This window comes from Bombyx mandarina, chromosome 02 (assembly GCF_030267445.1).
Source record: "Bombyx mandarina strain Sakado chromosome 02, ASM3026744v2".
Taxonomy (NCBI): Eukaryota; Metazoa; Arthropoda; class Insecta; order Lepidoptera; family Bombycidae; genus Bombyx; species Bombyx mandarina.
In genome coordinates, this window is record NC_143209.1 from 7,055,813 (window position 1) to 7,070,820 (window position 15,008).

The following is a 15,008-nucleotide window of genomic DNA, read 5'->3' on the forward strand; positions in this document are numbered from 1 at the left end:
GAGCCCGTGAGCTCATCTATTGGTTCGCGTGATGTTGGAAAATCCCCTTAGGCTACCAACGATTAGGTAGGAATAAAAATTTGCCCCAACTTTTAAACCGGTTGAGGTAACTGCTCTAAGGCATGTGCCTGTATTTATTGAGCAGATACTAACTTCTCGGAGCGCTCTCGGTAATAAAATGATTTACCATCACTATTTCGGTAACGGCATTTAGTGTTGCTGCCTTTCACTTAGCAGACACATACAGGGCGGAATTTACCCAAGTCCCATTTTGGGGCCCCATGAAAAATTCTATAACTCATATGTGTGAATTGAGTATAAGACCAGTGTGCTTAGTGTGAGTTTTTTAACGTACTCGATAGCGTAAAAGTTAAGCCAATTTTGTATGCAGTTGGAACAGCGCCCCAATCGGCAAACGTACGCAAACGATCCCATTCCATCTTCGATCATCCTATTGTTGATCGAAGCATTCCATACACAAATATGAGCTAACTTTTACGCTATCGAGAACGTTATGAAACTCGCACTAAGCACAAAGAGCGTAATGTCATAAAACCTTTAGTTGAGTGGACAATCAGTGTCTCAATGTTACTCAATGCTGTGATATGAAATTTTTGATTCGATTTCACTTCAAAGATCTTTTAGAGCGCTGGAACTTACGGGTGTCCTGATTTTGAGGCTTTGAGCAATAAATAGCCTCTAGTGCTCTTTGTGTTAATACAAAATTTCGGGTGCATAATGTCCGTGTTCTTATGCTAACCCCGTCCAGTCTAACGCGGCTCTTAGACATGAGCCTCATTACGTATACAGCGGCCTCAATAAATTCTTACCGATACTAGTGGTCCCCCAGTAGTCGAGATCCGACTATAATTAATTGAAATTATAAGTTTGAACATTATTATGATTCTATTGTCAAAGACTATTTATATACTTCTATATTTAATGTATTATATTTAACATTCAGCACTCCCTCTCTATGTTCTCTGTAAGTGTGGGAAAGTTCAGACTCCTTCGTCAGCGCAATTTTCGTGAAAAAAGCTACAAAGTTTTTGCTTCATGTATATAGATTATATAGAATTGTCGTCTTCAGAAGTCTAAGCGACACTAACTCACCGGGCTAGATAAAAGGCTTAATTGCAGCATTCAGAAAGCACAATACGAATTCTCGCTCTAGATAATAAAATTCTCATTATATCCAATTTAAAGATATCATTTTCGATTTCAAATAGGCAATCTACTGCACGCTCAAAATCAAATTTACTTTATTACATTTAACAAATTAAATCATAATTGACTGCACTAACACAAAGTAACGAAAACAGGTTCTAAGAAAGAGCTTAACGAAGTCGTCAGGCGTTAATTGACAGATGTCAATTTTGACGGCTGTCAACTTTCATTACGTTTTCCCGGGCACCCTGAGTGTGATTGTATTTTTCTTGAACAATAATAATAGTTGCGTTGATTGGCAATTGTCATTTGGTTGGCGCACGCAGTTTGGTGTTTCTTTATATTCGCCTTTACTAAAGACCTGTTTAGGTTATAACTGTTATGAGCGCCTAAAGTCCGGCGTGGATTGTCGAGACGTTCCTGGGTCTTTCTCGCAGAGCCCATGTTTGTAATTTGCATGGCACACGAAACTATGACGTAATTGTTTGATTTAATGCGATCTAGGTCTAGTCTTAATTACTTTAGGTCAAACAGATTACACTTTCTTTTGCGTTAACGTAGGTATTTAAAGTTATTTAACGTAGGTATTCGAAGTAATTTTTTTAACTGAACACGCGGATTACTTTTAAAGTATTTCTTAGGAACTCGTTTTAGAATCCAACGTAATTATGAGCTTAGTAATTACCAACAAGCTTCACTTGTCACTGTAGATTGTTAACTTTGTAAGCGCTCAAGAAAAGTTCTGTTATGTATTTCAATGATTGTTTATTTCTCTTTGTCATTATTTTTACGCGTTAATACGATAACTTTAAACCTTACTTTGTAGTTTTGGGATTAGAGTCAAGGGATACGCAGAAATTGAGAGGTGTTCAAATGCGAAGCTTATGTGTTTTAAGTGTTTCTTTCGCGAGGAAAGGAGTCAAAATTCGATATAAAAGAATAGTTGCGTAAATGTATTTTTTTTATCTACACTTTCTGATATATAATTTTAGGTTATTTTAGTGTCGGTTTCGTAGTATCGAATAATTATTAGTTTAAAAAAATCGATACATTTTTAAAGTTAACATTCTTATGATCAACATAGCTAATTTAGTTTAGGTAATTAATAAAATTAAATGTAAAATATTTAAGTGTTTTAGTGCTTAACGTTTCTTTTCTATTTTTCTTCAAAATATATTTTTTGGATTAAGCTTGTTAGCGGATTAATAAATTTAGAAATTAATTGTATTTTCTAATATAATAATAATAATAAATTTAATAATTTTTGAGAAACATACATTTGCATCCAGTATAATAAATCTCAATTATTTCAACATTATGCAGATAAATTCAAATTATTTTACGTGAATTATGCCGTAGCCATTATAATACGGAACCCAAAAACAAAAACAAAAACAATAAAAAAAAACTTAATAAGGCATCGTAATTCAATGTTATTAGTTAATATTTTAACACGTTATGCAAAAACTATGGCATATCTATGGTCAGCCCGTTTGATTTGGCGCCAAATGACGTAAAGTTGTCTTTGGTAGAGTTTTGTTTGCGCGGCAAATATAGTCTGTTTACGATTGCTTTGACATTGTTAATGTTATGCGACTTGTAAGTCTTGTAACTCGTCGTAGGTCTGCCGACTGTACCGTAAGCTGAATAATGTAAATACTTTTTAAGTAGTTTTTTTCTCGTCGTGTTTTTATCGCTAGCTGTCCCGCACCGCATCGAAAAATATTCTATAAGAAACAATCATTGAAGGGTGTATCTTGGAGACAATTCAAATTGTACTGATCTTAGGATAAAATTTTAATAATAATAATAATAATTTAAAAAAAAGTATAAATTGTAAAAAAAAACCTACCTACGCTGTCTATGCTTCTTGTTATACTAAAGTCGTTTTTTTTTAATACTTTCTTCGTATTCATATTTTGTAATAAATAGGGGTGATACAACGATTGACTGAAGTTATAATGTTCGTGTGTAGAGTTGACTTTTTCATTGTGAGACAAAATTATTAGACTTTCAAGTTACTTCTGTCAAAAATGACAGCATTGAGTTGGGGTTTCCACAAAAAAAATATTGTGATTTTAGATTTAGTTTGTTTGCAACACTGAGAGACCTCAACAACTATTCCTTTATAAAGAACTAAAATGCACAAATAAATAATAAAGCTCCTATTAATTATATAGAAGATATATCTGATAATAGTATTTTTAAAGATCCAACTTTGAACGCAGCAGGGATGTTTTAGCAATTTTGTTTTCCTGTTTACTTACACATCTAATGGAAGAGCCGAACATTTTGCGACGGTCTCAAAATTACTAAGTAAAATAACGAAAAATTCTTATTTAAAAAATTTACAAGGGAATAGTGAATATCACCTACTTATTCTTGTTTTAAAACAATCCACAACCGATAGACCTCTAACATATTTATTTTCGAAAACATTACTACTTTAAAAAAACGGTGCGCGTGCAACTTGATGCACGTGAATGAAGTGAAACTTCTTTTTCGATGTGCAGTATTGTAGTTTTCTTAATTTTTCGTCTTTAAATCAGATTGGTCTTTTAATAGGAAATGCTGTAAAAGATACGACATCTTCAACATTTTTAATATATAATATATATTTTAAATTATAAATAGAAAATTTTTTTTTTTTTAAATACTTCATTAAAATATTGGCCGCTACTCGTTGCTAACGCCCGCGCTGGCCTGTAACAGGTATACTACGCGCGTGCGTTCGAGTGCCACGCATTCACTTTCGCTCTGTCTCTTTCTATTCCATGGTAGCGTTAAACGTTTAACGCAACCTTGTTGGAAGTCGCATTAGAAGTTTCACTTCAATAAAAGTGACACCCCTATTCGTTCATATTCTTTCGATTTTCATTAACTCTGTCAAATATTATACTACGTGTATAAAGTAACAGAGCCCTGAAACTGCGATACTTTACGACAAAGAAATATTTTTTTTGTATGGAAACTAGCGACATCTTGTAGCGGATGCCCCTAAACTTATATGCTGTTAAAGTTAAGGCATTTCGTTATTGTTTAACTAAACACAGAAACTAAGAAAATAATAAACCATACAAGTCTTTATTTGTTATAGGCAAATTGATTAGATTTTATCAATCTATGGTTTCTGAAAATTTACAAAATTCTTCATTAAAAATAAAATATACGATAGGTAATATGAGTCGTCTATTATCAAAGGTGGCAATCTGTGCATTTGGACAAAAAAAATTAATTTGATATGTCAATACAGATTGATTTGAATATAATCGTCTCCTTCAAAGAATACGGTTCAAAACCTGCATTAAATAAAGGTTAATACTTAATCTGTTATTTATCTAAGATGTCGTTCAGAGGAGTTTTGTGACTGCCAATGGAATACAAAGTCAATAATTCGTTTTTCTGATTTACCAATAATTGTCCAAGTGTCACATTGCCGGCTTTGATACTAGTCGACTCATATGTTACTGCCATCTACAGGAGCAATGAGAAACTAATCGAAGCGAAGCCATCTAGTGGCCGACACCCGGAAACATTTTTGTTGAGTGCTTGAGTTGCTCATCTATAACTAATTTATGTTATCTATGTAAAGTAACGCGAATGTACCAAGCTAAATATTGAATAATAACTTTTTTTAATTCGTAACTACCCTACATACTCGAAGTATTATGTGTTATAAACTTATTATTAATGTAATAAATTGCACGCGGGTGTAATATTAAGACGGTTTATTCTTATGTGTTATAGAGAGTGTTACAAAACAATACGGAAGCATTATGGGGCGTTTTCGAAAAAGAAACATTGTAGGTAACACGGTGATTGCAAAGAAAAGGCCGGAAATCTTAAAAAAAAAAAACAATGTGATAACTAAATATGAAAAAAGGTTGTAAGATATTGTTAAAAATATATTTATTACGTACCTAGTCAATATTTACATGCATTGAATTGTTTCTGTTTATTATCGACGCTTGAAATGCAAACGTGACTAAGCGACAATGCATGAACTTTACAGTAGACTAATTTAAAGTTGAAATACCTGAAAAAAATAATTTTTAACGAATATAGCTTGATGATTGAAATGATTTTATTAAAGACTCAGAAATATAAATTTTTTGCGCATCGAATATGGTTATTGCCTATCATTTATTTATAAAGCAGTTATTGTCGCTTAGTCACGTTTGCCTTTCAAGCGTCGTTATAATTTATTAACAGCTGATACGCAAATTTAAAGCAAGCGAAATCATCGGACACAGTTAAAAAAAAAACAATAGTTTCTTAGCTTTCTCTGAAAGAAAAAAAAAATGTGGTTTTCCCGTTTATCTTACGTCAGTTTGCAAGCGAATGACAGAGACAAAAACATATATGGCGATTTAAAGGCGATAATATAACACATTATATTAATCTCAATTTTAATTTCTGTAGTTTTCTTTAATAATTGGCGTAATTAAAAACTGTTGTAAGATTAATTTTTATTTTTTACAAATTATTATAGGTGTAAATTTATTTTTCTTAAATTTAATTTGTGTGGAATGGCACAGACGGTTTCCAAAATATTCTAAAATATTTTTGTCAAATTAGGTCACTTTTATTTTATTTTTAATTGGAAGTATATTAATAGAGCTTTTGTCACTACTGCATTACGACCGAAAAGAAGAGAATCGTTCTTCAATTCTTCTGATACTCAACTCAGATTCGGACGGCGGTTAGTGAATACATGTGTGTGAAGAGGGGCGTTAGGGGGGAATATTGTTGTTTTTTTATTATTTTTTTAGGGATTTTATAATCTGGTAACTAAGAATGTCATGTATTATTTTAATTTATATTCTTATTTTTATGAAAAATGATAGTATAGAGTGAAATGAAATGAAGATGATTAATTTGAGACATAAATCAACTGGGATGAAATTAAATGAAATGAGATGATATGGGATGAAATATAATCTCAGTAAAATCGTGGTCATTTACTGTGATTCTTTCAGTGGACTTTTTGGAGGATCCCGAGAAGTTACGTTCAGCTTGTTTCATTTTCCCACATTTGTGCACTTTCACAGATATTAAACACTTAATAAATCACCGTCATTACACATTTAAACCTGAAGAAACACTAAATAGACAAAATGAAACAAATCACATAACTTCACTCCTCGCGCTCCCGCCAAAAAGTCCTCAATATGGACATCCTTGCACATCCACCATAGATGACACAATATACCACATTATAACGTAAAATCGGAGATGTTGCGTAGGCCAAGTCCGTACGCGGGAAAATAGACGTAAGACGGGAAGACGCGAGCACTTATCCAACTGATAGCTATGGGCAAGCAAGTCTGAACTTCGCCCTCGAGGTAACCTAGAAATAGGAAAACTTATTTTTTGGAATTATGGAAGAATTAAATCCTGTACGCTACGCATTATAGTGGACAATTATATTTTTTCGAAATTGAATTTGGTTTTTTTTTTCTTCTAACCTTTATATATATACCTAGTTTCGTGCCTGTTTGATGGTCATTACGATTCGGAAGATTCATAATAAAGTTGTCATTACACATTTATTTATTACCTACACTTCATGTATGTATCAACGGACACATAAAGCATTCTCTGATAGTCGATCAAAAGCAATGAAGATGAAAAATTACTAAATGTATGTATTTATAAAGTTGTGTTCAAATGTAATTGGATAGTCGACTGGGGATTGGATAGAATGAATTTTGCTGTTGATTTCTTCCCAGGCGTCTTTCAAGTGTTACTTCACATGACTACGAGAAACTACACTTATGTGGTTTGTATTAAAATGGTAACAATATTAAATCACTGCGCTGTCCGTTGGACTTGAATGTTGCTCCTGTCACGTCCACAACTCAAGTAGCTACTAGATAATTTCGTATGACTTCTAACAGAGGACCACTTGGATTATTGATAATCTTGGTTATATGGTCTTATGTCCCGTTTTCACTAAGCGATATAATCATATGTGCCGCGTATCAACGCTAGTAAATACGGATGTTGAATAATAAAGGCGTATTTGTATTCCGCGAGATGGCGTTAGTGTGATCCAATGAGTTTTTCTAATTACTTTCATCGAATTGTCAAAAAATCTCAATTATTGTTTTAATTATGTATTAGATGTTGTCTCGATTATTGTTATTATGTACTTCTACATGTAAGTCGAAGTTAAAAATGTATAGCTACTATCTGATTACTTTCTACATACACCATTTTGCCATTTCTATCAAATATTCTTAGATGTAGCTTTTTTTAACGCTTTTCTTTTGTATAATTTGATCCGTACCTACTAAACATTTCCTAGGATTACATATTTGACAACCAAAATAAAACTATATGATTTATTATGTAAAAATAAATTATATTTCTCAACAACATATTAAATTTAAAAAAGGATACAAAATTTAAAAAAAACATAACATTTGGAATGTAAGTATCTAAAAACGCAACACTCCTATCATATAGCATGGAATTTAGATTCAGAGAATGTGCCTTAGTAAAAAACAGGAAGTTATTTTTGTACACATTAGTTTCTCAAATCAGTCACCAACACAGAATTAAGTATTTTTCACTAAACACCCTAATTCATTCTAAAATTCATTTAGTATGAATACATTTGAAATAATCATGACCGAATTATAAATACGGAATCTCGATTTAGACTTAAGTGCTACTAATCAGTTTATTTTTGGTGTTCTCTTGAAAGAGATTCTTTGAGAACTAAAATCAAGTGAAAAATACTTAATTCTTCTTAAACCTTAAACCACCAAACCTTACATACATAAATAATAAAAATGGCACCTTTGACAGTTGTTAAAGTAAAAATTTAGTATAAACAAATATGTGGCATACGTAAACTATTGGATCAAACCGTATATTTGGACTTAAATCTCATTTTTTTTTTAAATAAAAGTGAAAATGTGTAGTATTTTAGGTTATTTTTTTTTTAAATGACAATTCAGTCCAAAGCGACATATATTTTAAATCTACTGTCAAAACCACCATCTTTTTTCTGATATTTAGAGAACTTAAATTAAAATTCTACTTTTTCTTTTTTAATTGTTTAGCCTTTTTCTTTTCTTCCTTCTTTACTTCTTTGTCCTTTATCGACTTGTACAGTTTGTAACCGAAGAACACTGTGTACAAAAGAAAATATTATGATTAGATTTACACGGTTGAATACTGTGAATGTCGTCGTGGCCTAAAGGATAAGACGTCCGGTGCATTCGTATCGAGCGATGCGCCAGTGTTCGAATCCCGCAGGCGGGTAACAATTGTTCTAATGAAATACGTACTTAACAAATGTTCACGATTGACTTCCACGGTGAAGGAAGAACGTCGTGCAATAAAAATCAAATCAACAAAATTATAATTGGCGTAATTACTGGTGGTAGGACGTCTTGTGAGTTCGCACGGGTAGGTACCAACCTGCCAATTTTTGTCGTGAAGCAGTAATGCGTTTCGGTTTGTAGGGTGGGGCATACTTACTATACCCAGAGTCATCTACAGACGCAACGTGGAACTCGCTACGGATCAAAACGATTAGAAATACAGAAATTCCAAGTAGTAAATTTTATTTACAATTTATTTTTTATTGCTTTGATGGGTGAAAGAGCTCACGGCCCATGCGGCCCGGCGGTGTGAAGTGGTTACCGGAACCCATAGACATATCTACAACGTAAATGCCGCCACCCATCTTGAGATATGAGTTCTAAGGTCTCAGTATACTTACAACGGCGGCCCCGCCATTCAAAAAGAAACGCATTACTGCTTCACGGCAAAAATAGGCAGGGTGGTGGTACCTTTTTTTTTGTTTTGGCCACTACGTGGTGCTATTCCAATGACATTCAAATTTGAGTTAACTTTTACGCTATCGAGAACGAGTTAAAAACGCACTAAGCACACGGTTTAGTAGATAAATATAGTGAACGTCAGTATGGTTTTTTCCTTCCAATTAGATTAATCTATATGATATTAATGGGAATAATTTTGAAATAAACAATATTTCGATTGCATGATAAGATAATATAAGACGGCACGATAATAATATTTCAATAACAAAAAAATTAACAAATTTTATTGATTACTAGCGGCCCGCTCCGGCTCTGCTCGGGTCTTTAATAAAATTTTCAACGATATTTGACGTTGTTTTATTTTTTTTTAATAAAAGAACTTTTATTGCAGCATAACTATAATAGTTAGACATGTGCTGTCACGACACTTTTTGTAAATAATAATGCGTTCTATAATAAGTCGTAGTACATTATTTTATTCTATCATCAATAGTTTTTGCAGGGCACGCGATGTAAAGAATATTTTAGGTAATTTTTTTACACCTTGGGTTACATTATTGGAGTTTTAGTAAGGATCCCTAGTTTTTTTCAAAAAAGATTATAGCCTATGTCATGTCGGAAATAGTGTAGCTTCCTAACAGTGAAGGAATTTTTCAAATCGATTCAGTAGTTTCGGAGCCTATTCAATACAAACAAACAAACAAATCTTTCCTCTTTATAATATTAGTATAGAAGTATAGATAGTATGGAAGTATAGATTTACACGTGTGATTTTAGACCTAAATATTTAAAAAAAAGATAAAAACTATTGTACGTATTTGATTTCTCCTAGATTCAATTAGATAGTTAATCAAATTGATATGGAAGTTTTAATTTCGTTTAAGTTTGTAAACAGATTCCTTTTCAACAACAATTTTAGTGCGAAAATAATGAACGCTAAACTTTATTTAATTAATTTCACTTGATGGGTACACAACCAATCGCCAGCGGAAAATTTTCTAATGGCGGGATGTTTTGTAAGCCTGCAGGAATATTCCTTTCGGCCTCTATACCCCACACATCGTCCATATGCCCTTAAGCGCTGCTCCATCCGCAAAAAAAAACTACTAATATCATCCAAATTTTTTTTGGTTATTACATCGTCTCAAACTTTTTCGTCTGTGTGTTGCATGTCGCGTGACGGTCGGCCGGGGAGTAGGGATAAAGTAAAAGGCGCTCGTCAGAGCAGCCAAGACCAACATGGCAGCGCCTATAGTTCGCATCAGCTGACCGTGTATAGACTCATTTGTGCCAGTACTCCTTTGTTTTTGTGAGTGTTTAATGTAAATGTTATTTGTCAGAGTTAAATGACTATAATGTGAAAAAAAGTTTCACTTTTACCGTGGTTTCATAAAACCACGCAATCCTTTTTTTTTCTTACCTCATCGAAATTTTGTCATTATTATTTTATCCACCTAGGAACGTATCTTTATATATGTAAATTACCATTCCACATTCACGGTTTCTGAATTCGGGACATATTTTGCCATATTTTCCATGGGGATTGCTCTCAGGAATTGTTTGAGAAGATACCGGCATCTCGTTTTTACCATCGCACCGCCCGTCACCGGAGTAGAGTTCATCCGTACTACCTGGAGCCCCTGCGTTCATCCACCGTGCGTTTCCAGAGGTCTTTTTTGCCACGTACCATCCGGCTTTGGAATGAGCTCCCCTACACGGTTTTTCCCGAACGCTAATATCCTGCTTCAAACGAGGCTTGTGAAGAGTGCTTTACTGTAGGCAGCAGCTTGACTCGGCCCCTGGCATTGCTGAAGTCCATGGGCGACAGTAACCACTAAGAGCTTTTACTCTACGATATCAATCTCCGATCCACTGAATACAGGGAATCCTAGTTTGAGTTCGGGTGACAGTGACTTTTCCCGCGCTATTATTATTAGTACGAAAATAAACATACCAAGTAATAAGAACACTATGAACGCCACGATAGCACCGACCATATAGAGCTTTTGTACGATAGCTTCCTTGATGGCCGTCTCCAAGCCGGACAGATCAATGTTTTGGCCTAGATTAAAATTAAGCTTTTGCATCAATCCTTGCTTGATTTTAGCCATGAACTCTTCCCTTTCCTCGTCGGACATTGCTTCGATTTTCTCTAAGATCCCCTGCAATTGCTCCTTCGTTTCACCATTGTCCTGTCCCTCGGGTGGCATGTCAATCATTTTCTTCAAAACCGTCTTTATGTCCATATTATCAACGATCTCGGACACCTTTTCGGAGAAAGCGCCGCCTAAGTTCAGCGAGACAGTCGGTTTTTCAACTTCGTCCGCCATTTTTTTTTGTTGTTGTATACACTGTGCGCGGGAAAATATTTTTTTTAAAACTAAAAACCTTTAAATTGATGTTGAATGTTTAGGTAAATTCATTTGAGAACAATCATTAATTAAATTAAATGACCAAATCTTAAGATACCAAACGCTATTGCAGCAAAAAATAATTTCTTCGTTTATATTGTAACGAAAAAAAAAACTAACCAATTATTTCATTAAAATAAATAAAAAACTCAACGAATTACATTTAGGATACAAATTGTTGTATTACTTAATTTAAAAAAAAAAAAACAAAAAAAAACTCACCACACAGACACCTCTTATTGAACTAATACTCGTAATCTATGGAGCACTGATTTAGATATTAAAAAAGAAAAAAAAACAGGCAATCCGTTATTACGTGTCGTTCCACGATTGAGTTATAGCAACAGCGATGTCTATCGATTGATAACAGAACACCCGGTCGGATAAGATACATTCAGATAAGGGTAACAATTAGGTAAATCTGATAATGGTAGTTTTCCAATTACAGCACAAGAGCGCATTATGCGGCATAATGCTCAACGTTGAATGTTCCAACTGCAGCAACGCTTCGCACAATGGAGCACTCTCAAAAGTACTGCTCTCGCGTGATACTCGCAATCGATACCGACTCAGTGACAGAAAATTTACAAGTGTTTTTTTCTTTAAGTTGGCATTGATCGAAATTTTGTTTATATTATCGTTAGAAATATTATTTAATGTTGAAAAAAATTGTAAGGCTTTCGTTTCGTCGTAGTTTCTTAGAAATAATCAATGTTAATTAAAACTGCGCTAACTTAGCGCACTCTGCTGATGCATTTGAAAACTAATTCACGTTCCAATTAAAGCTTCGGCATAATTCGGCATTGTGCGTCACTGAGTCGCATTATGCTCTGTAATTGGAAAACCACCATTATTATGTTCAATGCTTCATTTATTGTGCATATGTGGCACGTGTGGCGACTAAAAAGGCAATTTACCACAGCTAGGTAGAAAAGCCTCAAACTATTTGGAGGAAGGCGAAAACGAAAATAAATATTTTAAAATTTTCATAGTAAGTCATTTCCCTTAAAGTAAAGTAATAGGCTGAAGTTTTTTTTACACTCACGACACGATAATTATATGTCGTGGGTGAAAAATCAAAGGCTACAAAAAAAAAACATGTCAATACCGTTTTAGATCCAGCGTGTCTGAGCAAAAAAAAAAACATTCGTAACCTTTACTCGACGACCCTTAATGAGTGGAGAAATAATAAAAAAACATTATATAGACGGAAAACCACACACATCTCTCTGCTACTCTCGTCAGCCTACAAGGGCAGTAAAAAAAAATTCATCGGCCAAAGAGCGTACTCCGAAATCGAGTACGTAATTTAAAAACTTAAAAAAATATATACAATAGCAAAGGGAACTAAAGCAATTAATTCCATATTTTTTTGTATCATGTTGATATATTAGAGCAAAGGTATAAAATTTATTGTTTCGTCATTGATCATTGATGCGCGAGCAAATTTTCAAGTTAATCAAACGTCTCAAGGTCGGCCAGAATATCGCTACAAACTGACAAATCAAGCTAATAAAAGCTTATTCAAAAGTAATTCATTGCCATATCTATAGATCGTCATATATATAGGTAAATACAATGTAATAAATAATAATATTTATGAATTATGCAATCAACTCTAACAATGAACCTAAAAGTAAAAACCTTACAAAATAATAATAATAATATTAATTTAATAACTAACATATAATATTAAAAGGAGTCCCTTTAGGCAAGGTTCCTAAGATATTGGCAGAGTTCCCACTTTGAATAGCTAGACTAATTCTTTGTCCGAGGTAGCTGCCAGCTCTTCGGTCTCCTGTGATGTCGAGTAACCTTTTTGCTAATAATAAATATATATCAAACTTTTCAAACAACAGATTACATTTACGCAATTTATATTCCTTTGCTTTCTTATCTGGTGTAGGTACGTATCGGGGTTACATAAGTCCAACGACGATAACAATGCATTCGACAAAGTTTGAGATTTTTATATAACGAAAAAAAAAAGTGTATTTAATAGTATTTTTTATTAAGCCTTTGAGCGTGAACCGTCGATATATCGACTTTCTATTAGTGCCTATAAAGTGCGGAGCGTCGGAATACAGACTATTCATGCAGTCTGATTGTATGAGTTATGTATCGGTCGATCTGTGAGGACGTGTCTTAACGAGAACACTTTTTTTTTTATTGCCCTTGCAGGCAGACGAGCATACGGCCGACCTGCCGGTGAGTGGTTACCGTCGCCCATGGAGTTCAGCAATGCCAGGGGCAGGCCCAAGCCGCTGCCTACCGCTTAATACTCTCCACAAGCCTCTTTTAAAGAAGGATAAATATAACGTTTTGTTTAACTTAATAACATTTCCAAATAACCGTTTGTGAATTTTGCATCGATTTTTTTTCTTAAGTTAAAGTATTTTTTATAAAGTATTTTTTTCATAAATCCTTTAGCAGTTTCCGCAAAACATGTGAATATAAGCTCAGCACTACTGTGAGGTCATTTTGATAACATTTAACATTTGATTGACAATTCATCAAAATTGAATAACCTAATCTTTTAATGGCGGGCATAAAATAATATATTTTTTCGTTTTGTTAGAACTGCACACTTTTTTCAATTACGATTTTGTTTTATTCATGGTAGTAAACATAATTTAAAAAATACACAATCTATCTAAATTATTATATGTACAATTAATTCACTTGTCTCATGGGACTTCGTAATAGAGTATATTCCCTAATGATATTTTATGAGACAACGGAGGAACTTAAATTCCATCTAAAAGAGCACGTAATGTTCTTAGTATTTATCACTGGTGGTAAGACCTCTTGTGAGTCCGCACGGGTAGGCACCACAAACCCGCCTATTTCTGCCGTGAAGCAGTAATGCGTTTCGGTTTGAAGAGTGGGGCGGCCGTTGTAACTATGCAGAGACCTTAGAACTTATATCTCAAGGCGGCTGGCACATTTACGTTGTAGATGTCTATGGGCTCCAGTAATCACTTAACAACCAGGTGAGCTGTGAGCTCGTCCACCCATCAAAGCGATAAAAAAAATTAATATTGTTTTTGATTGGCAAATGCAGGTGCAATTGTTATAGTACCCTCGGATTACAAAAGCTGACCCGGCAAACGTTGTTTTGCCATATATAAGATTTCTAGAGAATTTTCAGTGTAGAAAAAAAAAATTGTGTGTAAGGATGTGGTAAATGAGTGAAAGAGGCATGTAGCGCTGTGAACGATGAGGGAATATGAAAATAACAAAACCTCATTCAACCACATAACGCCTCAATATAAAAAAAAAGTCCAAGAAATAAAAAAAAATGTTAGGGTTGGACCCAACCCTTATCACTTAGGGTTATGAAAAATAGATAGAAGCCGATTTTCAGACCTACTGAACATGCTTAAAAAATTTCATAAAAATCGGTCAAACCGTTTCAGAGGAGTATGGTAACTAACTTTGTGACACGATAATTTTATATATAAGATAATAATACTTACATATAATAGTGAATATTAAAAACACGAATGCGACCGCTAATATCGAACCGTATCCAGAGAACACTTGAGGCGTATTTCCCGTCAGCATTATCCGCATATTCTCCCTCAGCTCTTCCGGTATGTTGGAAGTGTCCAGCATTTTGAGGATCTCT

At 33.9% G+C, this 15,008-nt stretch overlaps 1 protein-coding gene across 1 annotated transcript; it reads right to left on the reverse strand.

Annotated features, from left to right (window-relative positions):
* Positions 1–7,513: 7,513 nt before the first annotated feature.
* Positions 7,514–12,364, reverse strand: LOC114245705 (uncharacterized). The gene is made up of 3 exons (XM_028177973.2): positions 11,600–12,364; positions 10,921–11,317; positions 7,514–8,309 (listed from the first exon to the last, which is right to left on the reverse strand). The coding sequence occupies exons 2-3, from the start codon at positions 11,294–11,296 to the stop codon at positions 8,215–8,217; spliced, it is 471 nt and encodes a 156-aa protein (XP_028033774.2). The 5' UTR covers positions 11,297–11,317; positions 11,600–12,364; the 3' UTR covers positions 7,514–8,214.
* Between the last annotated feature and the right edge of the window lie 2,644 nt (positions 12,365–15,008).

Bases quoted from the DNA above. Each gene is read 5' to 3' on its own strand.
- LOC114245705 (XM_028177973.2), bottom strand. From the start codon at position 11,296: ATGGCGGACGAAGTTGAAAAACCGACTGTCTCGCTGAACTTAGGCGGC. The intron at 8,310-10,920 runs GTATGTTTATTT...TTTTGTACACAG, and splicing joins CATAGTGTTCTTATTACTTG to TGTTCTTCGGTTACAAACTG.